We start from the raw sequence: 27,911 nt of genomic DNA on the forward strand, positions 1-27,911 counted from the left end.
CTGTAATCCCAGGGGCTCAGGAGGCTGAGGCAGAAGGATCACAAGTTCAAAGCCAGCCTCAGCAAAATGGAGGCACTAAGCAACTCAGTGGGACTCTGTCTTTAAATAAAATACAAAATAGGGCTGGGGATGTGGCTCAGCGGTCAACTGCCCCTGAATTCAATCCCCAATAACCCCCTAAAGGGGGGGAGGGGCTGGAGGACATACAGGGAGATCTTTAAGTCACTGAGGCTAAAAGATATTTCTTTTGTGACATCTAGGTATTATCAAAAGAGGGTTGTTAGGAAAGGACCATGCCTGGCCCCACCTATTCTCTGCCCCTGGCTCAAGACATAATCGCTTGCTACTACTACGTGAACACATACCATTATTACGTGCCAAGTGGTAATGCGGCCAAGGAGTAGCCCTCATCACAGGGCCTGTGTTATGCTGTTTCAATTTTGAACTTCCAGAATGTTAGCTAAATAAACACATTTTCTTCATAAGTATTTTGTATAGTTTGTTATAGTGATGAAAAGCTGACTAAATTAAGGCTGCTAATCAAATAATTTAAAGTAAGGAAATTAGCCTGGAATATTCAAGTGGGCACAATATAATAACTACCAGTGCCCATTAAAGTGGAAGAGGGTGGTAGAAGAGTAGTCAAGAGTAATGCAACATAAGAAGCAGCACTCAATCTGTTGCTACTGACTTTGAAGACAGGAAGAAGAAGCCATAAGCCAAGGCATATGAAAGATCTCTAGAACTGAAAAGGACAAGACAACCAGTTCTTCCTTAGACCTTCTTAAGAGGAATATAGTTCTGCCAATAACCTTAATTTCAGCTCAGTGAGACCCGTATTGTTCAAGCCACCTTATTTGTGGTAATTTGTTTACAGCAGCAATACAAAACTAATACATAAATTATATACATATATAATATATAAATATAAATTCTTCCCTTTATCTCATAAAAATGCAATAAATATAATCTTTAAAACAGTAGGAAATCACTATGAAACTCAGTTATATGACTAACCTACTAATCCCCACCCCAGGCATACACATAGAACACTCCCATATCTCTGGCTTAGAATATAATAAAGCTTCCATGTGCTCTTTTGGCAAGAGATGTTCTATCTCCTTTCTATCACTACTCTTCATCTACTGTAAATGGCTCTGCTCTCATTACCTTCAGCATCACTGACTGTGTCTCAGTCTCTATTGTTCTCTCTCACTCTTTAATTCTTTTTCATACTTGAATATATTCTTTTCACTAGTACATTATAATTATACATAACAGTGGGATTTGTTGTTACATATTTGCACATGAAACAATATAATGATATAATTTGGTCAACATCATTCCCTAGTACCTCCTCTTTCTTTTTCCCTGATCCTTTACTCTACAGGTTTCCCCCCTTTTTTTAATTGATTTTATTTTTTTAAATACATGACAGCGGAATGCATTATAATTCTTATTGCACATATAGAGCACAATTTTTCACATCTTTATATATAAATTATGTTAATGACAATTCATGTCTTTATACATGTACTTTGGGTTTTTTTTGCATTACAATTCTTATTACATATATATATACCACAATTTTTCATATCTCTGTTTGTATATAAAATATGTTGACACCCAATTCGCTTCTATTTCTTAAAAGCCACCCCACACCTTAATGTCCTTTTTTTCTCTGAATCTTCCATACGTGAGAGAAAACATATAACCTTTGACTGAGTTTGGCTTACTTCACCTAACATAATACTCACAAATTCCATCCATTTTCCTGTAAATTACATAATTTCATTCTTCTTTATGGCTGAATAAAACCCCATGGTGTATATAAACTATCCTTTGTCGATTCATTCATCCACTGACAGGCAGCTAGGTTGGTTCCATAATTTGGCTATGTGAATTGTGCTGCTATAAACATTGGTATGCACGCATCACTACAGTATGCTGACTTTAATTCCTTAGGATAAATACTGAGAAGTGGAATAGCTGGGTCAAATGGTGGTTCCATTTTTAATCCTTTGAGGAACCTCCATCTCGTTAATTCTTTTCGGTTATTTTTGCTCATGCAGTATCTCCTGAGCCTCTTGGCTCTCACATGAGGATTGGCCTTAAATGCACAAGGTTAGTTGACACCTTTTTTCCTTGTCTGCAAATATATCAATCAGCATACAATATTCTGTGCATCTCAGCTCTTTTCATTGTTGCTGCGCATTCACTGGTTGTTTTCCAAGGATATTCTCTCCCTATTTACAATTTGAACATTACATTTTTCTCTTGAAGGCTATGTTATTTACTCTATCTGAAAACTAGAATGTGAGAGCGGCAGGCATAATGATTGCAAAGTTACACACACACACACTCTCTGCTATAGGCAGCTATGATAAATGGCAATATAACTATATGTTCATTTTCCCTATACATAGGCAACTTCCCCCCATATATCCTCAGTAACTGTTTATAGAACAGGGAAAAAATAAGCTTGGAACATCCTGATATGAAAAAGGAAGTAGAAAGACCGAAACAAAGCCAAGTTATGTATATTATCAGAACAGATAATAACAACACTTATTTACAGTATATTTTCTTAAAACTTACCTGCATCAAGACATTAAAGGTCTTCAAATACTAAAACAGTACAAACATTATTAGACTAAGGAGTACTAGATGTCAAAATTATGTCATATTCATACTTATTTCCATATTGCCCAGAATTGTTTATTTTGAAATAAATTTTTAGTCTTATGACAAATTTGTATATAAGCCCAAATATAGACCTCTGCAATCTAACAATAAGACTTACGAATATTAGTGTCATATTCCAAGGAAGAAATATTATATAAGACTCTCTTTAATTTTTTTATATTGATCACACACAAAACTACAAAAAAGTAGTATGCACACTACAGAAATATTATTTTTCCTTAAATATGACAACTCTCCTGGTAATTCCAGCTAAAAACATCCAGGGTAAAGTATAAGAGATAAAATGCAATGCTGACTTACTTCTTTAATACATAAAAGACTTAAGAAACAAAGTGATACAACCTAAAAATTACTAACATATATGGTATGAAATACATTTATTTACATGTAAATATATACAAATCTACTGAATAAATATAAAAACAATAAAAATAAATTAAAATCCTCAAAAGCTACTATTCATATTCTTTAGCTATTTTTCATCTTTTATTTATTATCTTCAAGTTTTATCTTAAATATAAGTTTAATTTATGTAAATTCATGCCATGGCCATAAGTTTGTTGCCTTTTTTCATTTCAAACTGCATCTCTTGAATTACTTAAAATATAATTAATGTATTAGCTACAGAAATCCTCAATTTTAATTCTCCTATAAGAAAAGTACCAAGGAAGAATCACATGGTACTTTCATGGGCTCTGAAAATCAAATTATAATAATACCTAAATTATATCAAAAAGAGTCAAAATTATAAGAGAAAACATGAATGAATATAACACATAAATTAATAAAAACAATATGAAATAAAGGCTGATTTCAAAATATCAAATTATTTTAGCACCTTATTAGACTTTTTCTAATTAAATATTTCCAATTAAACTATTTGGAAAAATTAATTAATTTTCATCTTAAAAGTTAAAGGAAGGTCAATAATGGTTACTGAAATCAGATTAAAATGTTTTCACTAATACAAATGGTATTGACCATGACAATATTTCTAGCTAAATATAAACTGGTCTTTATTGAGTGAGCAAGAACTTGCACAACTAAATACCTGCCATCAAAATACACAAATGATTTTGTAAAATGCACATGGAAAATATTTCAGTACTTATGAAACAGTATCATCAACTCCAAGTAAAAGCTGAAATCGACAAAGAAAACTGAAATTGGTGTCAGTTTATTTCTGAGAGCTTACTATATTTGGTAAAGTATTTCCTCTTTGATAACACAGTGGATTCAGTTTTATGTAAAGACTCATAATAAGGCTCAATGTTTCTTAAGTATAAAATATGCAGCATTTTATTAACTCCATTTCCATCTTTTATAGACAGCCATGGATATAACTACCCATCACTTCAAAACCAGAATTAAATTTCAAATATTTTCCCAGTGATTTGCTATAATTTGCTTTAGAAATCTGCTAACCCACAACGATTTCCTTAAAACATCCCTAAATGATAATTACAACATTACTTGGTCATCTACATATTTCAAAAACAAAAACAACACAAGTCACAGATCTCTACATATCTACATCATCTGATCATGTTATAAAATTTCAGAGTAAGATACTGGAGTTCTAGCCTTCTCTTAGGAAAATTAATGGGAAAAAAAGAGGGCTTTGGAGATTGTTGTGAAGACAAGGAAAGGCAGGTGTGCCATGGATACCATTTAAGTCATGGGAAAGCAGAACTTAAGAAACTGTCATAGACAAATGAAGAAAGAACATTTTAAGAAAAACAGAATGGCATTGCCAGGACATAGAGAAAAATGTGAGAGCTTTAAAATAAACTGTCAGCATCTTTGCAAGTCATGCTCTGTTGTTTCTTAGCTTTAGAATGAAACAAGCTATTTAATATCTCTGCCTTGGTTTCTACATAGATAGGGATAATAATAGGATATAATTCATCATGGATTTCTTGAAAGGATTAGGACAATTAAGGTGCTTAGCATAGTGTCTGGCACAGAATAAGAATCCAGTAGGCAGTATGGTGATCATCTCATTTCAGGTGAGTTTTGAAAGGCTTTTGAAATATGATTTCTAGAAATCTCACATTGAAAATTTGACCTTGGTGATAGAAATCTCCAGCAAAGAGGAGGACATCAAATTTGCCTATTGGTATGAAATACATTTATTTATTAAGCATGACTATGTACTAGTCCTGTAATGCCACAAAGTAAATAAGTCACCTCCCTTCCAACAACTTTTCATATCAGTAAGTTAATAATTAGAAAGGACTACATGGATAATAAGATATAGGAGACAACAAAAACTACAACATAAAGCTGGGAACTGCTTGAGAGAACTGATACCTGGAATATCAATTTAAGGTGCTCTCTGGAGCCGAGCTGGGGGTCAGTGAGCAACAAAGTAGAATAGGTAGAGTTTTAAGGATTTCAAAGTGTAATGACACATGATAATGTGTTTCATTCTATTCTTCTAAGTGAAAAACTAGCAAGAGAACTACAATATAAGCATGTATTTTACAAAATCATCAGTGTTTTTAAATTTTTTTTTGTAGTTGTAGATGGACAGAATGCCTTTATTTTATTTGTTTATTTTTATGTGGTGCTGAGGATCTAACACAGTGCCCCAGCATGCTAGGCAGGCACTCTACCACTGAGCTACAGCTACAGCCCCTCAAATTTTTTAACCTTTAAAGATTAAACTTTAAAGAACTTTAATTCCTGCCCTCTTCTCCCAAATATTTATCGAAAACCTACTACCTAGCAGGTAGTGTATAAAGTTCTAGGAATAATAAAACATTATGATGAGGACTATAACTGGTTTGGTGGGAAAATGTTAACATAGATAATCCCAGAAGAAAGTTAACCTTTCTGATAAAGGTAGCTTGTTATATCACTACAATTTAAATTACAGTTTCGATTGCATCCAGTTTATACAGTTCTTAGATTTTAGACCTATATACATATAAAAAGCATGCATTCCTAAACTCCATCCTGAAAGCCCTAGCAACTTAAATTTTGTTGAATGAAAGCATGGAGGACCTCAAAAACCTAACTAGAATTTAGGAACCTGTAAAACTAAACCTCTAGACTTGTGCCTAAGCTCTCAGTTTTATAATATTCTACAATTCTATCAAATGCCAGGAAACAAAATTTATTACTGGCTGAAAAAAAGGAAAAGTGAGGATAACTCAAAATTAGATGTGGGTGGATCAGAGGAATATGACAAACCCACACAAGGCAATCCAAGATTTATAAAAGCATGTAACATTGGTCAACTTACTCAACCTTCCCACATCTCCATTTTTTCATTTATAAAATGATGACATATAGGTAGTACTCACTTCAAAGGGGTGTTGTAAGACTTTATAAGTTAATAACAGGTATGACACTTAGCACAGTGTTTGCCACATAATTCAAGTTTCCTATATGCTATTATTATTGCAGAAGCATTTCTCCCAATATCTGGTTAGTGAATAATACACCCTGACAAAACCAAACAATAGCTCTAAAACATGGAGACTTCAGAGGTAAAACATTGGAAGGTCAAACAGGTAGCCACACAATAGTACAGAATAGTGACTTCGGTGTGTTTAAGAAATAAGAGGTAAAGCAGAGGTCACAATAAATATATGCTCAACTTTTTTATACATGCATAAAAAAAGAATTATATTCTACAATTAACAAAATTTAGATAACTTCCAATCACTTTAAATCACCTAAGTAAAAGCAATATTAATAATAAAGAGTATACTTCTTAGGATATAGAATCTGGAATCCCATCAATGGTTTGTTCAGCTTGCATAAGTCACAACTGATTGGACACGGTCCCTGTGGGCATGCCATTTCATCCAGACTGGACGGTTCATTAGTCATAATTACTATAACTGTACAGCAGAGACTGCAGTTTTATCTCATCATACATCTTTGATCAAGCTGCTTCAATTTTGCTTCATCAGCATATGAAGTTACATTATTGGAGCTTTTTATTTTCCAATCGGTAATTAACACAGATTATGCTTTTTATCAAAACATGTATTTGGTTTTCACAATTAAGTGAGGACCCAGATCTGACCACTGTTTGACCTCTGCTATTACAAAATCACCTTAACACCATGAATCATCAAATAAAATCTAGAATGTTAGAGAAAATTAAACAAAGAAAAGAACTGACCTGTGTTAAAAGCATTAAGATGATTGCACTTATCTAAATCAAGACTAACCATATTTGCTGCAGCTTCTCATTAAACATTAAATTGCACACCAAAAGAACACATCATACATATTTATTGTTTTTCACTGTCACTTTCTAAAGACTCATACCACAATTAGCGTTTCTTTCAAACTATAAGCTACATAAAGAAATTTCCCATGAAGCTTGAAGACAAAGTAATGTGGAAGATTGTTCAAGAAGGTTAAAGAACAGATGGATAATAGATTTCACTGAACACTAAAAGCTTAACACACTCACTTCAGAAAAGAAAATGTTGCTAAAACATGGTTCCAATGTAAAATGCTGAATGAAATTGATGTGTCAGGATTTTTTTTTCTTCCAAGTTCTTTGGGAGAACAATAGGGGACTACAAGGCCTGTCTCGCTATTTTTGTGTCTCACCATTTTCATGTGCAAAGTGTTCCCCACTGTAGGCTGTATGAACAATCATAATCGACAGTTACATGCAGGCACTGAGGCTGCAAAAATCCCAGAGTAATTAGTGTTGTCTGAATGCAATGACATCTGTGTTCTCATGGTTCTCGAGACATGTCAGACCAATAAGATGTATATGAAAAAATATGACAAGCATTGCAAATGCCCTTCTGAAAGGCCTTACACTTTGCGGGAAAGCTGAAGAAAGAACACATGTCATCTTCTTCTTGTAAGCAATATATTTAAGATTAAAAGATCTTAAAAAAATCTTTTGAGTCATTCATTCTCTTCTTGAAAGCATATAGCATCTGCATGAGAGACAGCAAGGTGGTATGAAAAAAATCTGCTCTAAGTTTGCTGCTTAAAAGTTTAACACATGTGATTCTGTTCAATGCAATATATGTGCCCATGTCTGTAAGTGACAAAAATAGAGTACAGCTTATTAACATTCCTTCATTATTTACATTTTAATCTAAAAACAGTATCTCTTGGTATAAAACATAAAATAGCTTTTCATCTGTGGTTTAATGCCTTAGAATTATGTTAGCATTTTCTAACAAGAAACTGCCAAATTGACTGCATTAAGAAGTCTTTGTTTTAGGATACCTAATGCTTTTGCTTATTGGTGGCTATTGCTGAGCGCTCTCTCTCTCTCTAGATTGTAGCAGTATGTTTGAGCATGCACTTGCTCCAAGAAAGACATTAGTCATCATTAACAGAAGCACTGACACCAAATCTAAGTGCCTCTCCACAATGACCAAGTGGCAATCATCTTTCTCTTACACTGTCACTGCTGATTAGGATTTTCTTTCATGAAAATTTAATTTGTCCCCCTTTCTGCAGCTTTTTTTTTTCATTTCTGAAAAAGCAATGTATTCAGGAAAGATAACAAATGAAGCAAAAGAAGTTCTACCTATAATATAGCTAATGATATAAAGGTTGCAAGATTCTCAGGTTAAATCTTCTATTTAATGCAACAGAAAAACACAGATTAAGCCGAGGATTAACAAAGAGCAGAAGAAAAATAATGATCATGAAAGGAATATTGCTTTAACAATCTCTAAACCTCAAAAGGTGAACAATTCAAGTGATTCAACCAAGACTTCCTTGAATGTTAATTACAGAATCTCAAGGCTTTTTAAAAACAACACTCATAGTAGCCATATTTCACTATATTTCAATTCTGTATTCTCTATCTCTTAACAAACAAGACGGGAACATTCACACAGACATGCCACTGTAAACTTAAGAAAATACTTAAGCATTCATGCCTCCACTGTGCATTAACCTGCTAGTTAGTATTTTTTGAAAAGGGGATTTTTGTTGCATTGGACAAGTGGAAATGATTCATGTAGCCACACAGGGTACTCCACAGCTAGATGATACCACAGACTTAAAGTTTGGTTCTGTACAATATCACAGAGTTAAACAAGATATCATAACGATAAGTTATTTAAGGAAGATTTTAAAACATTTACTTTTCTGTTTTATTTCAATTTGTTTAAAGTTTGTAAAAAAAAAAAAATGTAAGCATGTGATAGTTTGCAAGGATCCTGGTACAACCCAAACTCCCATTTCTAGTTATAAATATTATCTTCTCTTTATATTACTAATGTATTGTAACAAAATAGAGATTGGTTTAAATTTTAGGTATCTCAAAATTATTTTTGTCCCTTTTAGAACAAATATAGTTTAACTCAAAACCCATCATACTTCTGTGTTCACATGAACATAAATTGTCTTTAAAAATGTAAATATTCACATAAAATGTTTTAAAGGAAAAATCAGACTATTTCTTCTTAAATTCAGAATTAACCGTGATTAATCAAGTTTTAAGTGATCTATTTCTGATTATTTTCCTGTGAAAAATAATATAAAACAAATTTGAAGATCGAATAGCAACTGCCTGATTGCATGTACAAATGGTTCAAGTTGCTTTATTTATTTGTTTGCCCTATTTAAAAATGGTCTGAGGTTAAACCATTTTAGAAGAAACTAGGAATTTAAATGGATTTCTAATAACTTAAATTTTAAAACAGGAATATCTAAGATTAAATAAAGAGCTATCCTAAAATAAAAGCAAAATGATATCATAGTAACCTAATTTAAGAATCTTTTAAGGGGCTGGGGATGTGGCTCAAGGGGTAGCACACTCGCGTGGCATGCGTGCGTCCCGGGTTTGATCCTTAGCACCACATACAAACAAAGATGTTGTATCCGCTGAAAACTGAAAAATAAATATTGAAATTCTCTCTCTCTCTCTCTCTCTCTCTCTCTCTCTTTAAAAAAAAATCTTTTTAAAAAAAGAATCTTTTAAGAGTACGTTTACAAATAACTGTCTCATTTATATCTTTATTTAACTAAGTTTTTTTCTTAAATTTGAAAATGCTTCAAATTAAGTTCTCATTTTCAGAGTTGCACAGCCTTATCCAAATCAAAACTTCAAAAAGTTACAATATAATTACTAACTCCATTGCTAGATCTAGTACATGTTCAAGTAGAGAAGTTTAGCTCTATAACTTCTACCCCTCAACCTAAACCTCCAAGTCACTTGTCAGTTAAAGGTTGGGCGATTTATTGACCGCCTCTGGATGCATACTGTCAGTACTGAAGGAAATATGAGGGAGGGTTGTCGCTACTGTTCTCAAGCTCATTGATAATGACATACCTGCCTCTGTCACCCATTACCCATACTACAAACTACTTAGACCTAACTGAAAAATCAATAGCCTACTTGCACTGGTTCCTGTGGCTGCCTCCTTTGATTGTCAGCTCCTGTCTAGGGTCAGCACTTACATGAAAGGGGCTGTGACTGCCTGATGCTTTCAGGACAACCTAACGATATGAAACTAGCCAACAGAACAGTAAATTCTGTCTCCCTGCCCTCCTCATCAATTAGGCTTTGACTAGGCTTGCCTGTAGAAACCTGACCTTTTAAGTTTAGGTGAATATGGACTAGCTGAACACACCATTGCCCTCAGCACTGAGCCAGGAAATCTACTGACAGGTTAAACAAAACAGAAGGTTGTAACTGTCATAATTTGCATTGCACTTTCACGCCAACAAGGGTGTTATCAGTAGGGGCAAGCCCTGGAACACACAACTCCAGCACCCTTAAGCCACACTACTCATAAATTTTCAAGTGAAGTAAGATAAAACATAAATTCACAAATAGCAATGCATTTCTCATCTCTCAGTCTTTTAGGTTTGCACTTTGCAAACCCACAGAGTGTCCATCAACAACTCTCTTGGTGGTCACCTGGCACTCCTAACTGCATTGATCAGGCACTTTCAAAAGTCAAAGTAACTCAACTATGCCAAATAGCAGGCTATTTTAGAGAGAATTTATAATGCAGCAGATAGATCAACTGATCTATGTCTCAAAATGAGAGTAATTAGACCTCAATGTGTTATCTTTTTCTGCCTCACTTCTTTCCCTCCAAAAATATTCACAAGTTTAGACAAATAGTAAGTATCATATAAGTGAAAAGAGGTGTTGAAATTATTTCCTACCATGCTACTCTGGTATAGCATCTTTTATAGTGTGAGGGAAAATTAAGAACATCTGTAAAATAAAAGATGTTAACACTTTTATGCTTGTCAGATCTTCTGATGAAAACAAGTGAAAAGCATTTGAAAGTAGAATAAAACTTTCCTTTCTTTAGTGACTCATGTTTTGTGGACCATTTTCCAGCTTGGACCTATCTCTTAGTACAATATGAATTCAGTAATATCACAGTTGCTAAGACCAATACCATTTTTCTAAGGACAAGATTTTTAAAAAATTTTTAACTTAATTGTTAACTTGCAACTTCCTTTGCTTTCAAGAACAAATATTTACAGACTACCCAATATTCATGAAAATGCCCAAGATGTTGAGTGTCCATTCAACATTTTAGGAAAGAGAAAAGCACCTGGTAACCTTGTCCAGACCTTAAGAAAGAAAAGTGCCTCCTAACCTTGTCCACACTTTAAATACATATTACTTTTTATATGTATACAAGAATATACATGATATTTTATTTCAATAATTCTAAGGTCCAATTCCTATCAAGAATTAATATACTCTTTGAATGTCTTCCAAGTTGCTTTGTTGTCCCTCCCAGCTGTCTCCAATGTACAATGTGCTATTTTTTCTGAGTCTAAAATATCTGTAAGCTTATTGTTACCAATGATTTTTATGATGTTAAATACTTTTATATACCTATGTTAAAGCAGCACTGAAAGTCTAAACTTTCCCAGAAGATTTCTGATAGAAATAAACTTGTTGTTAACAATAATTTTAGTTATATTATGGTAGAAAATTTTAGACTTTTGTATCTAGAAAACACCAAGAGATTGCTTAGTCCAAACCTCTCATTTAACAATTTAAAAAATAACTAGTTAAGAGCATGACTTTATCAAGGTTACCCAAACAGTCACATCAGGACCAAATTTCAGGGCTTTTGCTCCCTGGATTGATGTTCTTTATTGATACTTTTGCAATGTCTCCCTCTATAAGCTACATGACAGCAACAATCTTATATTTAAGGAAAATATGTAGATTTATGCCATTCATTTTAAATTGATTCTATAATTTGCAGAAAGTTTTGACTATGTAGAAAATGATAATTTGTAGAACATTTAACAAGAAGTTCCTAGAGAACACATAACTATTAGAAATAGAAGACTAAGTTAAGTATGGCTAGAACCCTTTGCTGACCTAATATGATGATTAACTATGCATCTGGAAGGCTTGCAGGTCCTTTGTGTGTACCTAGCTGATAGCAGAGTGAAAGGGCATGGATAGTGTCTGGTCCCAGCAAGCAAATCATTTGGAAGCAGTCATAGCCATAGATCAAAGATTTTCCACTCTATCTAGATTGATTTAAACCTGCTAACTTAGATTTTTGTCTACAGACAAAACCAGTCAGAAAATAAAGAGAATGACTCTTTAGGATCCAAAGATAATGAGGAAAGATAGAAAGGGAAAATTCAGAAAAGAAACAGACTGACAGAACCTTGATATCATAGGCCAAGACAGCTGTTTTATATCCTTGCTTTATTTAAGATGGTTAAGGGAAAAGTTTCCATTCCTTAGACCTTCAACTATTATTTAATTTATACTATACAGATGTCTTCTATACATAGATTACAGCCAGTGAAGGATTTTGTTGTTGCTGCTTAATCACTACAAGGAATAAGAAGGGATAAGAGAAACCCTCTCTGCACATCATTTTTATTCTAATTAACAACATTTGAAGGAAGAAACAGGCAAGATTTTTAACATTTGCATTAAAAACAACACAATATCCATTTAAAATTTCCTGTAATCTTAGCAGAAGATTGATGCCAAAGTACTACTACTACAAATAATAATATAGATGGAGTGCTGCCAAATCAATGTATTTAAAATAAACTGAAATATTTTAAATGACTGGTTTTCCTAAAGTATATTTTAAAAAAACAAAAATCTAGCCATAAGGTATGCTTAACTAACAATTTTAAACATAGGTTCACAAAGTATCTCATGACCTCAAAGAAACACAGTGCATACTTTCAAATCTTACATTTTGAACTGAGTATAGCTTAGTACTAGCATAATCTACATCACTAATCTCATTCATCTGTTTCATCAATGTCCGGCACTGGTTGCAAGAGATTGCAGCATGGCTTTAAGATCACATACCGTACACTATCTAAGTCTACAGTAGTATTTTCATAAACAAAATGCAACACCTTCTTCATAAACAAAATGAAACAAACACCTTCTCTCAACTAAATTTTGACTTTCTTTAGCATTAAATTCAGTATTTGATCAATCCTGCTTTCCTGTCCATCTTCTGTAAGTTATATTAAAGACCAGCATAATTTGGTTTTCTAGGTAGAAGAAATACATAGAATAATCCAAGTATTACATAACTATCCCTTAAATAGTTAAGTGTTGTCTCCAATAAATGCACCCTTTCATCTGAAGATTATACAGAGAAAGCCAAAAGTCACAAAATCCAAAATTACTTGGCAGGTAAAGAAAAATTCTCACCTCATAGTATACTAATAAGTTCAAATTGTGAAAGAAAGAAAGAGGAGAAGACAAAACACGAACCTTATTCTAACTTTCCAGAACAAGTTATTTCCGTGCTTATAAACGGAAATAAAAGAACGTAATTGCTACAATTCAAAATATGTATATTTAAAATGGGAAAAAGCTAAATCATTCTTGGTAATGCCAAAATACATATACTAAAATAAATGAAAATAAAGCAAGTTCAACAGAACACCTTTTGAAAAATACCTGCTAAATTAACTTAGATGTTCTTTAATATCTATGCCCTAGTTCAGCTATACAATGGCATCTTTTTCAGTCAGGCTAAAAGCTACTTACTTCCATTTTCCTGAGCATAAGTTTCTTACTCGATTATTATATATTCTAGTGAAATGTGATTTTGTATAGTTTGATAGAGTACTCATTCAGACAAATGTTTATTTAACTTGAGGGAAAATAATACATACTTTCAACTTTCTCATCCTACTTAATAATATAAAAATTATACATGTAAAAGTCTAATTACAGGCAAATATCACTAATCATACATACAATAGCATCTATGGTAATTCAAATAAACTTCAAATGTCCACAAAACAACGCTAGTCAAAAGTACATAAAAGAGTTGCATTTTCCAGTGAAGTTTGATAGGCTTACTATGAAAAGTTAAAGCTATTACTTTCACCTGACATATCATTATCTTAAGTTCAAACTGTTCAATAAAAACACCTTTGGGTTACCAAAGTTTTAATTTTATTTTTTAAAAGCTACATTGTGAGGGAGGAGGAAAAACCTTGTTACAACAGCATACTTGACAATTTAAAATTATTAAAAGGCACAATGATGAACTCTTAAAGGCTAATTTTCAACTACTGGCTACTCTATATTGATTCCATAATAATAATTATCAATAGCTTAATTAAACAATTTCTGTGATACTTCAGAGTTTGGGAAAATTAGATCTGTTGACAGAATTGACAGTAATAAAAATAGAATGTAGTTTTATTTTGACTTTTAATATAATGTGAAGAGTATAATATTGACAATAATTAAAACTTACATCTATTTAAATAAAATTACTTCAACAAAATTTCATCTAATTCACTAACAACTAATGTTCAGGTTATTTACTTTTCTTTCTATTATTACTGACTGTGCTAGTTCTTAAATTCAAAGAACTTAATAATATTTCATCTCCCAATTTATATTGACCCTCCCATTTTCTTTTAAAAACAAAGCATTTTTATAATTACTTTGATTAAGTAAGTATGTAGGAACAAAAATTTAGCAACTTCACAAATGTTTCAAAGTTAGATTTCAGAGAATAAAAACATATACAGGTAAGCATGTGGTCCTTTGTTTTTTCTAAAAGGCATAAATCCTTCAGAGAGGAGTTTTTAAGTCAGTAATTTAATTTTTTGAATGCTTCTAAAATGTTTCCTGGAAAACAAGATTATATAATCTAAAATCTGTGTACTTCTTAGAAGAAATTATTGAAATAGTTTATTATTTCTACAAATAGAATAATAGATACATTTTAAGTCTCACTAATCTGATAAAGCATAAAATGTAATGACATTTAACTTAGTAAATACATTACTAAGTAAAGATCAGCTCAAATAAAACAGTTAAGGATTCTGTATTCTCAGGAAACATAAACAGGATTACAACTGTCAGAGGTACAGCAGCACTGACTTCATCCATTAGTTTGGTTTTGCTTCTGAGAAATATAGTACAAACTACTGAATCATTTCTTTTTAAATCCATACATTCCCTGCAGCAGTACAAGCTTCATCAGCAATGCAGGAATGTATAAAGATGACATGCAAAGGGCATTAGCTTTCTTTCTTTTCCCATACTGTTTTCCAATACATGGAGGGCAGCATTCTTTCTCAAAGCACTTAAACTGAAGCTGGTTAAGTCCATGCTAAAGGGAAATATAACTGAATTCCCTAGGGAAGAACGTTTCACAATTGGATTATGTACTACTTTTTGAGAAAAATTAGGTCCTACTTATTTATTATCATACAAAAATATTGCAAGATTAGCATTCTATCCTATTTTCAATTATTCTTCAGTTAGAGGTATTTCAGTTTCTAAGTGTTCTGTCAACTCATCACCATATTTTAGCATGAGAGTACCTAGTCCTGATTATACTTTTAAATAAAGTCCCTCAAGTTCAAACATACCAAATTTCTTTTGAAAATGTATTTATATAAATAGTTTTGTTTTTACTTGCGAGTCTCTATATGCATAAAAGTTTCAATTAAAGAGGAAATCCAATTAATCAGAGCTTAATCATGATCAAGCACAAACAGAATGCAATGAGAAAACTGACTACTTTTCTGGAACTTAAAACACTCACATTTCTCAGTATTCACATAACCTGACAACTTTTTTAAGAAACTGGGAAATTTTAAGACTACAGTTTCAAACATACACATATTCTAGTTTATAGTAACTAAAACCACGCCCACCTCAGAATTATCATCTATGTTCTTATAAAATAAATGTAATGAGGAAAAGGTAAAGTCCAGAGGATCTTCAGGTTCTTGGGCTCACCGCTATACCAAACACACAAAAAATCAAATCACTGGCTGATGTCCTTCCCTTTTTAGGACTGCCTCGAAGCCTGCCCAACACCACAGCTCTGGGCAGAAGCATGCTGATGTTGGCACTGCCTAAACCAAACAAACAAGATGTTTAACAGTCAAATAAAACGTCCTGCAGCCTTCCTAATGAATTTGTCAAGGACCATCAGATTTCGCTCCCCCTCCTTTGCCTCATTAACTCAAGTATGATGAGACGGATTATAACAAGAGAATACAGATCAATCGGTCTGAAGACTTGAAGTGGCTTTTAGCCTCTGGAGTTTGCTCCTCTCCCTCGGTCTCCTTTAATAGAATACCATATCTCCTGCAGAAGGGGCTGCCACTTCGTTTTAATACACCATCAAGAAGCTGCTGATGGACTTCTATACTAACATACATAAAAGCGGAGGTGACGGGGGCTCTTCAATTATAGCCTCTCGGATACCGTTTCCCCCTTCAATTATTCAACCAGAGGAAAAGAGGAGCCTAAACCCACAGCTGAAGCTGCTCGGGGGCTGAGGCCGCCGCGAGTGAGCTGGGGGTGGGGGCAGGATTATTTGCTGGAAGTGTTTAAGTTTATTGCTCGAATGATGTTTCTAATTAGTACCCCGGCAATAAATTTAAGTCGCCTTTGTTTAACTGATTTATTATTTACTAGAGCATCTACCTTAGACAGGGTAAATTGGTAATGAATTGTTTTTAAATCAAAACATTTGTAACGTTTTATCATCCTTCAGCCTCTGTAAGTAAAAGTGGAGAAACCCGGGGACAAGGGTGCGACAAAACTTAGTCATGCTTGACACAGCCTGGGGCAGAGGAGGAGCGGGGCGTCAGGCCGCGGCGNCGCCACCTCGAAGACGGGAAGGGACTGCTCCGCACCCGCCAGCCCCACCACCAGTCTCCGCCCCAAAACTGCCCTCGGAAGAAGTTGCTAAGGATCCTCCCCAGCTGGTCACGCAGCTCCCCGCGGCAAAGTGCTCCTCCTGCCCCACAGAATCCCAGAGCCCGACGCCACCCGGGGAGGAAGAGCCAAGTTACCAACTGAGCCTGGGCTTCCCCACGCGCGAACCCGAGCGCCGCCGCCGCTCTCCATCCCTCAGCAGCAAGCGTCCCGGGACGCGAGCTGCTCCCGAAGGCTGGAGCCCGCGGCCGCCCCGAGTCTGGGCCACTCCACGGAAGTTGTCTAAAGCTCTGAGTCCCAGAGTTTTACCGAGCTTACTTTCGACTGTTCTCTTCTTCCCAATTCCTCGCCACTGAATATGACCCTAAGGAATAAATCAGGCTTGATTAAAAAAGAAAAAAGGCAAATATTCTTTAGACAGAGATTTTGGCAATGCGAGAGGACAAGCCACCAGCGGTCCGTACCAAAGATGTAAGGAAAACCCAAGAAGTCCAAGGATCTGACACCAACAAGATGGAGAGAATTAACTTCCCCTGTGCAACCGAATTCAAGTTGACCTGGTCGGACTTTAAAGACAGCAAGTGGAGAATTTCCTGGAGATTCTGCAAAAGCCACATTAATGGGTTTTACCTCACCTTAACGGCGCCACAGATTTTTATTTGTAGCACATAATCCAGACTGGAGTATCATCTCCCGAATCAAATAAAAGTCCCATCTACCCAAGAGTGTTAAAATAACTCGGAATCTAGACACCTTAAGTTCAAAGACAGTTCAGTAAACCAGAAACAATGTTACAGCTTTTTCCTCACTCAAAAGGTCTAAAAGGCTACTGTGAATACTTCTTGTAAAGGATAATACACTCACTGAAGGCACATGCATGAGTTTCACTGAAATGCCAAGGGAGGAGAGAAGCCATCTGTGCGATCAATAACAGGACAGGCATAGATTTTTGTAGCAGTCAAGTCTTTTAAGAGCAAGAGTCAATTATGAAAATAAAATCATTTTAGAAATAAAACTCTGTACTGCCTGAAAGTATACCCAAAATTAGGTTTACAACATAACATATTAAGAAAACTTTAATTCAGGCCAACATCTACTCCCCTTCATTTTCATTTATCTTGATACAATTTTGAAAGCTTATTTTAACTTATATGCTACCAAATGTTACTACAGAAATTTGCACTATTTCTCATGACTTATTTTCTCTCTAGTAACCGGTTAGTTCTTGTAATGATAAATAATAATATTTGCTATATCTGAATCAATGATAAAAGAATTATCAAAGACTTGTTTTTGTCTCGCCCAGTTTTTCAACAGCATATGGAAATTACTAACAAGAGATTTATAGTTATAAACCCTCACCAGATATCCTCTCCACCCCCCACTGGTACATATACAGCGACTGCTCTGGCTCTTGGCAACAATGGGAGGAGAGAAGAGGAGGAAGACTTCACAGGATGGGGAAAAACACTCACAAAAATTAGGTCCTTTCCCAAGTTCCCCTTCCTCCTCCCATTTGCCTTCAAGCCAAAGTAATTTTGTTAAGAGTTTGCACATCTTCCCCTGCACAATGCTGAATTATTTAAATTATTAAAAAAAAAAAAAAAAACACCTTTCTGAACCACTGCTACTCTCCCTTGCGTTATCCCAGCCATCTTCCGGATAATCCCTTCTATATACACTCCCTTTTTCTTCTTTGCAACTGATAAGAGGATAAAGAACAGGGGACTGTAAAATGTATGCGAGCATTTGACTTCTATTATCTCCTATTTTCTTACTTCTCTTTTTATCCTCTTTCTTTATCAAGTGCACTGGTGGCTGCTACCGTTTGCCAAGCGTGCCTGTCTTCTCTCTCGGATTGGCTAAAGCACTGACAGCTCCGATAGGGATTGTAGGAACTGAAGCTCCACCCCCCTCATGATGGCCCTGGGACCATTCATAAACTAAATAACTCCAGGAGAGAGAGAGAGAGAGAGAGAGAGAGAGAGAGAGAGAGAGAGAGAGAAACACGGAGTCCGGGGTGGGGGGAGGAGGAAGAAAGGGGGAGAGATATCAGAGGGGTGGAGGGAGAGACGATTCAAAGTGGAATCTGCACAAGCAATCTAGAGGAGGAGAGGAAAAACCCTGAATCGCTACTACTACACGCCAGATGCAACGCAAGCAACGACTTCGTCACACTAAAATAGATTTTGTTTGGGCCAAAAGTATAAATTACGAAGCAGAAATGAATATCAAACAACTTCCAGCGGTTTGCACCTAGAGAAAGACAGGAAGAACCCACAACAAACAAACCCAATTCAAACAACGCCTCCAGTAGGAAAAGAGGGAAACTGCGACAACACGACCCCCAGAAAAGAGAGGAGACCTACACGCTGAGACGTTGGAGCTTCTGCAAATCTCAGAGAGTGCCGCGGAAAGAGTTGCGCTTCCCTGCTCTCTGGACATTAATTACATCCCTCACTTTCCTTTTGGGGGAGGGTGAGGAGGAAGGCATCACCTACAGTAAGTGAAGAAGTCCTACCAGCTTGGGAGAAGTTTTAAGAATGAACCACTGAATTTTGCTTTTATTTTAAATTTACTCTGGTACTTAAATGACTTCATTTCCAGATATCTGGGCAATTTCGACTGCAGACATCTAAGCCAAACCTCTCGGTAACGTTAATTTTTCTCTCACCACAGCCCGCTTCCCTCTCTCTCCTGCACACGGGTCATCTTTATTTTACTTATCAAGAAAAAGCAGGAAAAAAAAGTCCCAGCAGCTAGTTTTCTTTTCAAAAAATCATCTTTCTAATTTTCTGCAGAAGACAAAAAGGTTTGGGAAGAGGGGAAAAAAAAAAAAAAAAACAAGCCGGCTATAGGATCAGCCGGTCAGCCCAGGTGGAGAGCCACAGTGAAAGTGGGGCTTAAAGGGAAGTGCACCGCCTCTTTCGAAAGCCACAGGGCCACCACCAGTGCGTGAGCCTTGGATCCCTCAACGTATTGCGAGACGCCGGTGTATAGCCCGGACCTGTGCCCCAACATGATCGCCGCTCAGGCCAAGCTGGTTTACCAGCTCAATAAGTACTATACTGAGCGTTGCCAAGCGCGCAAGGCGGCCATAGCCAAGACCATCCGAGAGGTCTGTAAGGTGGTCTCCGATGTGCTAAAGGAGGTGGAGGTGCAGGAGCCTCGCTTCATCAGCTCTCTGAGCGAGATCGATGCTCGCTATGAGGGGCTCGAGGTCATCTCGCCCACCGAATTCGAGGTGGTGCTCTACCTAAACCAGATGGGCGTTTTCAACTTTGTGGACGACGGCTCGCTGCCCGGCTGCGCGGTGCTCAAATTGAGTGATGGGCGGAAGCGGAGCATGTCTCTCTGGGTCGAGTTCATCACGGCGTCCGGCTACCTCTCAGCGCGCAAGATCCGCTCCCGTTTCCAGACGCTAGTCGCCCAGGCGGTGGACAAGTGCAGCTACCGGGATGTGGTCAAGATGATCGCGGACACCAGCGAGGTCAAGCTGCGCATCAGGGAACGCTATGTGGTACAAATCACGCCAGCGTTCAAGTGTACCGGGATCTGGCCTCGAAGCGCGGCACAGTGGCCTATGCCCCACATCCCCTGGCCTGGCCCCAATCGGGTGGCGGAGGTCAAGGCCGAAGGGTTCAACTTGCTCTCCAAGGAGTGCTACTCGCTGACCGGCAAGCAGAGCTCGGCTGAGAGCGACGCGTGGGTGCTACAGTTCGGGGAGGCAGAAAACCGCCTTCTGATGGGCGGCTGCCGAAACAAGTGTCTCTCGGTGCTCAAGACGCTGCGGGACCGCCACCTGGAGCTGCCCGGCCAGCCACTCAATAACTATCACATGAAGACGCTGCTGTTGTACGAGTGCGAGAAACACCCGCGGGAAACGGACTGGGACGAAGCATGCCTGGGCGACCGGCTCAATGGCATCCTGCTGCAGCTCATCTCCTGCCTGCAATGCCGCCGCTGCCCGCACTACTTTCTGCCCAACCTCGACCTCTTTCAGGGCAAGCCACACTCGGCCCTGGAGAGCGCAGCCAAGCAGACCTGGAGGTTGGCCAGGGAAATCCTCACCAATCCCAAAAGCCTGGACAAACTATAGGGTGCTGGGGACTGTTTGAAAAGCCACATAAACGGGCGTGCTCTCTCACACACACAACCCATCACTCAGCGATAAAGAACGGAAAATCTGGACACAAACTTTTATGAAAGTCACCCGAAACAAAACAGGAATCGGACGGAAGACCTTCGTTAATTAAGAAGTAAACAAAAGAGAGCAAACCAACCAAAAAAAAAAAAAAAATCACATTCTTGCACAAAAGTGATCATTTTCTTCCAAACAATGTGAATTTAAAAGATCACATAAAAGAAGCAATCGGGCTTTGCCATCACAAAATGAAACCCAAGGTACATTTTCAAATCAATGTATAGTAGTTCCCCCCTTTTCCTTCTTTACACATCCCCCCCCCACTTCCCCTCCCTTTCTCTCTGTTTTGTTTTTGGTTGCCTGAATGTTGTCACCAAGTGAAAAAAATTATTTAACTATATGTAAAATTCCCTTTTAAAAAAGTTTTACTGATGCTAAATGTATCTCAGTGCCAATGTCAGATTGTGCTCCTCCTTCTCTTGCACCTCTACCCTCACCTTAAAACGTCTTGTTGGAAATAGTAATAAAAATATGACTTTACATTGTAATTGACTGTGGATTGTTCTTAAATGAAGGCAGGTGAGATCACTTTCTAATTTACAATGTAAGTGTGTGAACTTGAGGAACTAAATGCAAGACGCTTCCATTTGAACTCTGACTTGCAAATTTTAAAATGTAACCTTTTATAGAATTAACTGCAAAAGTTCTAATTGAAATACTTAGAAAAAAAGATTAATTTTACTCAACTCTAATATATTTGTTCTGCAGATTTTAAGATGAAAAGTAACATTTCATACTTGGAAAAAATAGATTTTCAACCTAATTTTCAAAATAGGAAAAACATTTTCACAATAAAAAATAAAGAGATTTGCTTTATTATGCCATGCTTTTTAAAAAAAAATATCCAATAGAAAGGAAATATTTATGGACCTTTTCTGAATAGTCAACAAAGCCTGTTGATACTTTTCCTTCAACCATTTGTCCTCTTTTTGAATAATAAAAACTTAACAAATGAATTAACCACACCAAAAATAATAAAAATGATTACAGCAATATTCCTCTCCTCCAGCAAATGGTAATATGAACAATTCAGATTTATAAATTACTTCAACTTAAAATGGGTTAGGGCTAAATGCCATAGCTATGATAATTTTATCAAATTTCAAGAAGCATTCTGAACGTGCTTATATACAATTCAACAAAAAGATCTTGATACCATTTTTATGATCAAAGAAAAAATATTCTGAGAGTTTACAAATAGAAAATCCTCCTCTTTCTTCTTTTCTAAGATAACAATCCAATAAACTTATTTCAGTGTTTCAACTTTAACAAAGGTTTATTTTTAATGCAAGGAAATAACTGTTTGGGATATAAAATAATCAATAAAAAAGTATTCTAAAGGAATTGGTTTGCCTTCTTTATGCTAGAGGTAACTATATATTCCATTAGCTTTGCTACTATGAGGCAAAGGTACAGAATATGTCAGATGTTTTCCTCCAATATTTATTCTTGGAACTAGCCTAGTTTTTAATTTATTGAAAAAAATCAATGAATGAGAGATGAAGAGGAAAATATTTTAGAAAGCAATTTTAAGATGAGAGGAAGAAGTTTGAGTGGGGGAGGTGGTATATGAAGGGATGAGCAGCAGGATAGCAGAGATGGATGAAAAACACAAGGAAGCTCCTCAGGGGTCTGAAGTCTGGTTCACTTGATAGAACAGAGTTAAGTTGTAGGTTTCCCTGGCAAATATTTCCTGGTAAAGATAGTCTTGTGATAGAAATATAAACTTTGATCTTATCAGTTCTGAAATCACCTCCAACCTTGTATATAAGATCTATTTTTCTGGTCTCTCTCCCCTTAGATATAAAACAAACTCCCTAGTTCAGAACACTCACAAATTTTTTAAAATAACAAAACAAATTTATCCTCTGGGTAAAATGTTCTAAATTTTAAGAACATTTTCAAAGTAAGCAATGGTTATCTGCATGAAATAATGTAAGGGCACATTGTTTCTTTAAAAAGATAAAAATGCAATCTTAGAATGACTTTTTTTTTTTCCACTCAGAAAAGTATGTACAGCATCGGATACAGAGCTTCCTCCAAATGGTCCATAAAAAAGTGAAGTCCTAACAAGAAAAAAACTAAAAATACCCCAATTCAGTATATTTTCTTTGTTGTTATGCAGATATCAGGGGAAACAATTTTAAAGAAAAACACATCAGCAATAAATGTTCTTAATTCACAAAATACCTTAAAGCATCATTGCCTAAGCAATATCAAATTATTCTTCCAATAACTGGCTGAAAAAACATTTGAATATGAACTGGCAGGAGTATGATTTCTGGGATATTAGGCAGAAGACAGTAGTATAAGACAACTTCTATGATTGGGCCAAAAGATCCTGAATTTCACAATCAACAGAGAAAGAAAATTTAATTTAATGGCGCTGTACAGAATGGGATTAAGAGAGAAAAAAAAATTATAGCTTTCCCTAAAGGAGCAAATAACTTCAAAGAATCTAATCTCAAAGACCAGTAGAGGTTTTAATTTTGAAAACAATTCATTAGACACCTTTAAACTAATTCAGATTTTAGACTTTAACCCATGTGTGTTCAAAATCATAACAGAATGTTCTGAATTAAATCTCAGCTTCTCTTATATTGCAAACTACCAGAAACTAAGAGTTTATATAATTTTGGTAACTTTCCCTTCCTAAAGAAATTAAAACACATTTCCAGATATTTCAGCCATGCAACAAAGTAGAACATTTTTCTAAGTGATATCATTTCAGAATTTAAAAGTTTTCTTTACATTGGATTAGCTGAATTATCTGGCTTGAAACAATCCATTCCATCATGGCCTTGTTATACAGTCTACCAAGTCCTCTTTTAATACAGGCAGCAAGATGGAAATAAAGTGCTAAAAACATGCATAAGATGAGAAATTATTTGTTTGTAAAGTTTTTAATAAAATTATAACATTTTCATTAACTGCTATTTTGAAATACTTCCAAATCATTAAGGTTTAACAATTCAGATATGATTTCAAAACCAAAAGCCCTCACTAACCAATAAACTTAGAATATATAGGTACACACACAAACACACACACAGCCTGTAAAACAAAAATGCAAACCAGGCCTCTTTCTACAGGTTCCTTATTTTCCTTATTTTTAAAGAAACTCTGAGCAAACTGTAATATTTACTTTCAAGAAATAAATGGAATTTTGGCTTTATGACTGTTAAGAAATACAATCTTTCTTAGTAAAACTAAAGCTGCTGCAGTCAGAAAAGTAATCAGAAATACATTTTAAAAGAGAAATTATATTTTCATTTAAACATAGGAAATTATGCAGTGCCTTGTAAAATCTACTACAGGTAATGGGAAACAGAGGTATGATACACACGCAGAACGGGCTTGCTGCATGCACAACAAAGTAGTAAGTCATGGGGACAAAGCAAGGAGAATGATATATTGGTATTATATCCAGAAAACATAAAAGCTAAACAAAGTAATTTCACTTTCAATCTCACTAAATTTTGTAGCTTAATTCACCCTAGACCCATTCAAACAAAAATAAATTTATAGACAATGTTCCCTGAGCTTCCCCCTCACCAAAGAGCTAATGATAAATGCAATTAAGTGAAAACTGTTTTTGAATCTAAATGAACTTCAATAATCTAGATGGCAAAAGAAGCAAACTAAAAAAGAAAACTGCCTTACATGTACACAGAGTTAATTCAGCAAGAAATTCAAACTAAGCCCATGAGATTTTGCCAATGCTAATCTCACCTAACAGCAGCCCACATCCTATAATAAGAAAAAATGAAACCACCTCTTCATCTCACCTTGGGGTCGATTTTCTTGAAGTTGGGATCCTCTTCATCCACCTCAAAATAGAGTTCGGAGGAGGTGACAGAAAGAGTGCCCTTTACTACAACAGAGGGGGCCACAAGCTGAGCTGGTGTGCTCAGGCTAACAGGACCTGCCAAGAGGAAAAGATGAGCCATATAAGTTAGAATGACACTTTGCAAAAAACTAAATTTGACCAGAAAATTTATTAATTTTTTGAAGAATTAAAAGTACAAAAATGCCTAGTACCAAAATTCCTGTTAACTCCTTCTATACTTTCACATCCTTTCCATCCCAAATCTTCCTCTGAAAAATGCAAAGTCAGGATTCTCATACTAGAAGATTTATAACAGGCAGTTAATAACAACAGTAAACTAGGATACAATTACTTTACAAGGAGTGCGATAAGCTCTGGTCTCATCTCTAGGCAAAAAGGTAGCTCTGCCTAAATGAGTGCATCTACATTCCATTTATAAAACAAGCCTCAGGCTATCAAACAACATGGAATAACAACCAGGAGAAAGGAAGCCTCAATAGGATTCCAAGGCCAGAGGTGAGCTTAGAGTTTGGCTGAGGCATGACTACAAAAAAGGTCACTAGCTTATTAATAAGTGGGAAATTCTCTGATAAACTTTATTCTTGGAAAAAAATTTTATGCCAGATTGACACAAAACCTCTTCTGCAACAACTTTACCCTGAGAAAGACTGGTAAAAATACTTATTTCCTAACCCTTCCTTTCCACTGTTAAATATTGTTCAATGCTTCCAAATCTAATATTAGTGTAGTTCAGGGACATTGGGAGTAAACAGCTGGAGGGTGGGTTTCCAAGTGAATGAATTTTTATTGGAATAATCAAATCTCCACAGGGCTTATCAAAGAGACAAATCAGACTGCTACTGAAAACAAAAGATTCACTACAGATAGAAGAGCATAAAGTATATTAAATTTAAACCTAAAATAAGGACCCAAAATAATAATTATGTAATATATATACACTTATATAGAGAAAGATGCAGAAAGACTTTGAATTTCTATATCAGTTTATCATTGTGCAACTCCTATAGAAGAAGAAAACTGCTAAAGAAAAGATTGGCATTTATAGTTCTGAATTAATATAGTGCCTATAAACAAGGTGCACCTATTCAGGTAATCAATGAGTGAATAAGTGTTTCAAAATTCAGATGAACTGACATTTCCATCGATTGTTAGAAGGGTGATGGTCCTTAATCTCACATCAATCTTAATGTGTGCCAGTAGGACAATAGAAGGGATGCTCTGCAGAGATCAGAGCACGTTTTGCCCTCTATTCCCAATGTACAAATACATTGTGTTTGCAGATGGGCAGCAGATAGCTGCAGAACAGCCATGATTTCCCAAAGCTCATCCCTATAAATGGATGAAATAAGCAGCTATGTGTTCTTTTGCTGTCTCCTTTTGCCCTCTGTACATTAGCATGTAATCCTGAGAAGAAATAACATTTTTTCAATCACTCTTAGACATTCAATTATAGGGTAAGCAGACAGCTGCAGGAGCTAGGGCAGCCTAGGTCCTACAGAAGACCCCTGACAATTTCCACTTCATTTCTAACCCACACCACTTTATTAGTGTGGATTACTTCTTAATCCTATTGCCATTGTCAAGATTATATAATTAAACTCCCCTTTCACCTCTATTACTGTATGAATGTATTACTGGTAGCAAGAATAGAGGCAAAATAAAGGACAAAATGGGTAAATGGATGTGAAGGAAAATATTTGAGAATGGCAGTATCCATTTCCCCATTCCCTCTCCAAATCCCTTAACAGTGTACTCAAATTAATTTTATTTCACTTTACAGAAAGGCATATCATCATTAGAGACAATGAATCGATTTCTATTTTGGTTTTTCATTATGAAGTTGCATCACAGCACAGTTTGCAGATATATAACCAAATAAAAGCTTTTCAATGAATTATCTTAAAATCATGATAATGCAAGAATATGTAATTCTTCCATTAATACATAATTCACCCACAGAAATGGTGGAGTCTTGCATACTTTCCTCCTCGAGGAACAGAGCCACAGGCATTAAAGAAAATAAGGCATTTAATGAATGACTAAAATTTCAGGCTAAACAAGAGAATTTTTCCCATAAGGGAAGTAAAACTGAGAATCTGCAGAGTGCAAATCAAAATTTCTACATCAAGCAAAATATGTGAACCCCATGAACAGCCATGGCATTCTTGGAATTGATTTTTTGAGTGAGTTAAATGTATATGCAGTATGTTCACTAAGACTTGTATATCAAAGTAAATAGCTCATCTGCCTCTAAGCTTTATTTATAAAACAATTGGCAGAATTTCACTTATAGCCTTCATTTTATAGAGATTTGGTAACTCCCATAGGATGGGCAAAGCAATTTTGTTGTAGCTGCTTTTTAAACTTTTTTTCTTTTTCAGTGAAAATTATACATAAAAGAAAAAGATGAGGAGGGTAAGGAGACTGAATAGAACAGAAAAATAAAGGAGAAATTGTAGAAGATGAAGTGGGAGATGGGGTGCTGGGAAGAACAAAAACAATCTCTAATTAATGTAATAGTGGGTGTAAGCTTGGTAGTCCTCGTGGTCACAGCTGAAAAAGTAAGTAATTAGATGCTCATTGTCCCAGACCCAGCTGAAATATCTGCATAACCACTGAATTACCGGCAAGATTCTCTAAATCTTTCTCATCCACGGATGATAGAGTATCGTCGTCACCTTCCAGGAGGACCTCGTTTTCTGAGTTCTGATTTCCTAAAGCCTGACTCTTGATGGACTGTTTTCCTTTAGCAAGGATATCTTCATCTGCAGCTGAAATGAAAAGGAAACAAAGCTGTCCATCAGCATCGGGAGGAGCACTCTGGCAGAGGGATAGGCTTGAGGTAAGGGCAGGTGGCCAGAGATGGCCCAGCTTTTATACACAGAGTCACCCGCAGTGGGGAAAGTAACTGGGATGGCACATGCACTCCTTCTGACAAACGGGATTCCCCAGGCTAGTGTAATGTTACCCTGAACAAGCACCCTAATCCCATTAAATCTGACCCCTGCACAGCTCACCCA

The 27,911-nt window shown here is 35.9% G+C and overlaps 2 protein-coding genes across 7 annotated transcripts in view; one reads left to right on the forward strand and one right to left on the reverse strand.

Moving 5' to 3' along the window:
- Nucleotides 1-27,911, reverse strand: part of Lrba (LPS responsive beige-like anchor protein) — a 607,623-nt gene that overhangs the window by 256,087 nt on the left and 323,625 nt on the right. For all 6 annotated transcript variants that reach the window (XM_048813495.1, XM_048813494.1, XM_048813493.1 and 3 more), the window contains 2 exons: nucleotides 27,516-27,662; nucleotides 24,830-24,966 (listed from right to left, as the gene is read on the reverse strand). In XM_048813495.1, coding sequence (XP_048669452.1) covers nucleotides 24,830-24,966; nucleotides 27,516-27,662 — 284 coding nt within the window. The remainder of the gene's footprint in view (nucleotides 1-24,829; nucleotides 24,967-27,515; nucleotides 27,663-27,911) is intronic.
- On the forward strand, nucleotides 18,923-21,529 carry Mab21l2 (mab-21 like 2). Its single transcript, XM_015484461.2, has one exon. It carries the CDS (start codon nucleotides 19,857-19,859, stop codon nucleotides 20,934-20,936), a length of 1,080 nt encoding a protein of 359 aa, XP_015339947.1. The 5' UTR covers nucleotides 18,923-19,856; the 3' UTR covers nucleotides 20,937-21,529.

Source organism: Marmota marmota, unplaced genomic scaffold, assembly GCF_001458135.2.
Source record: "Marmota marmota marmota unplaced genomic scaffold, marMar, whole genome shotgun sequence".
Classification (NCBI taxonomy): Eukaryota; Metazoa; Chordata; class Mammalia; order Rodentia; family Sciuridae; genus Marmota; species Marmota marmota.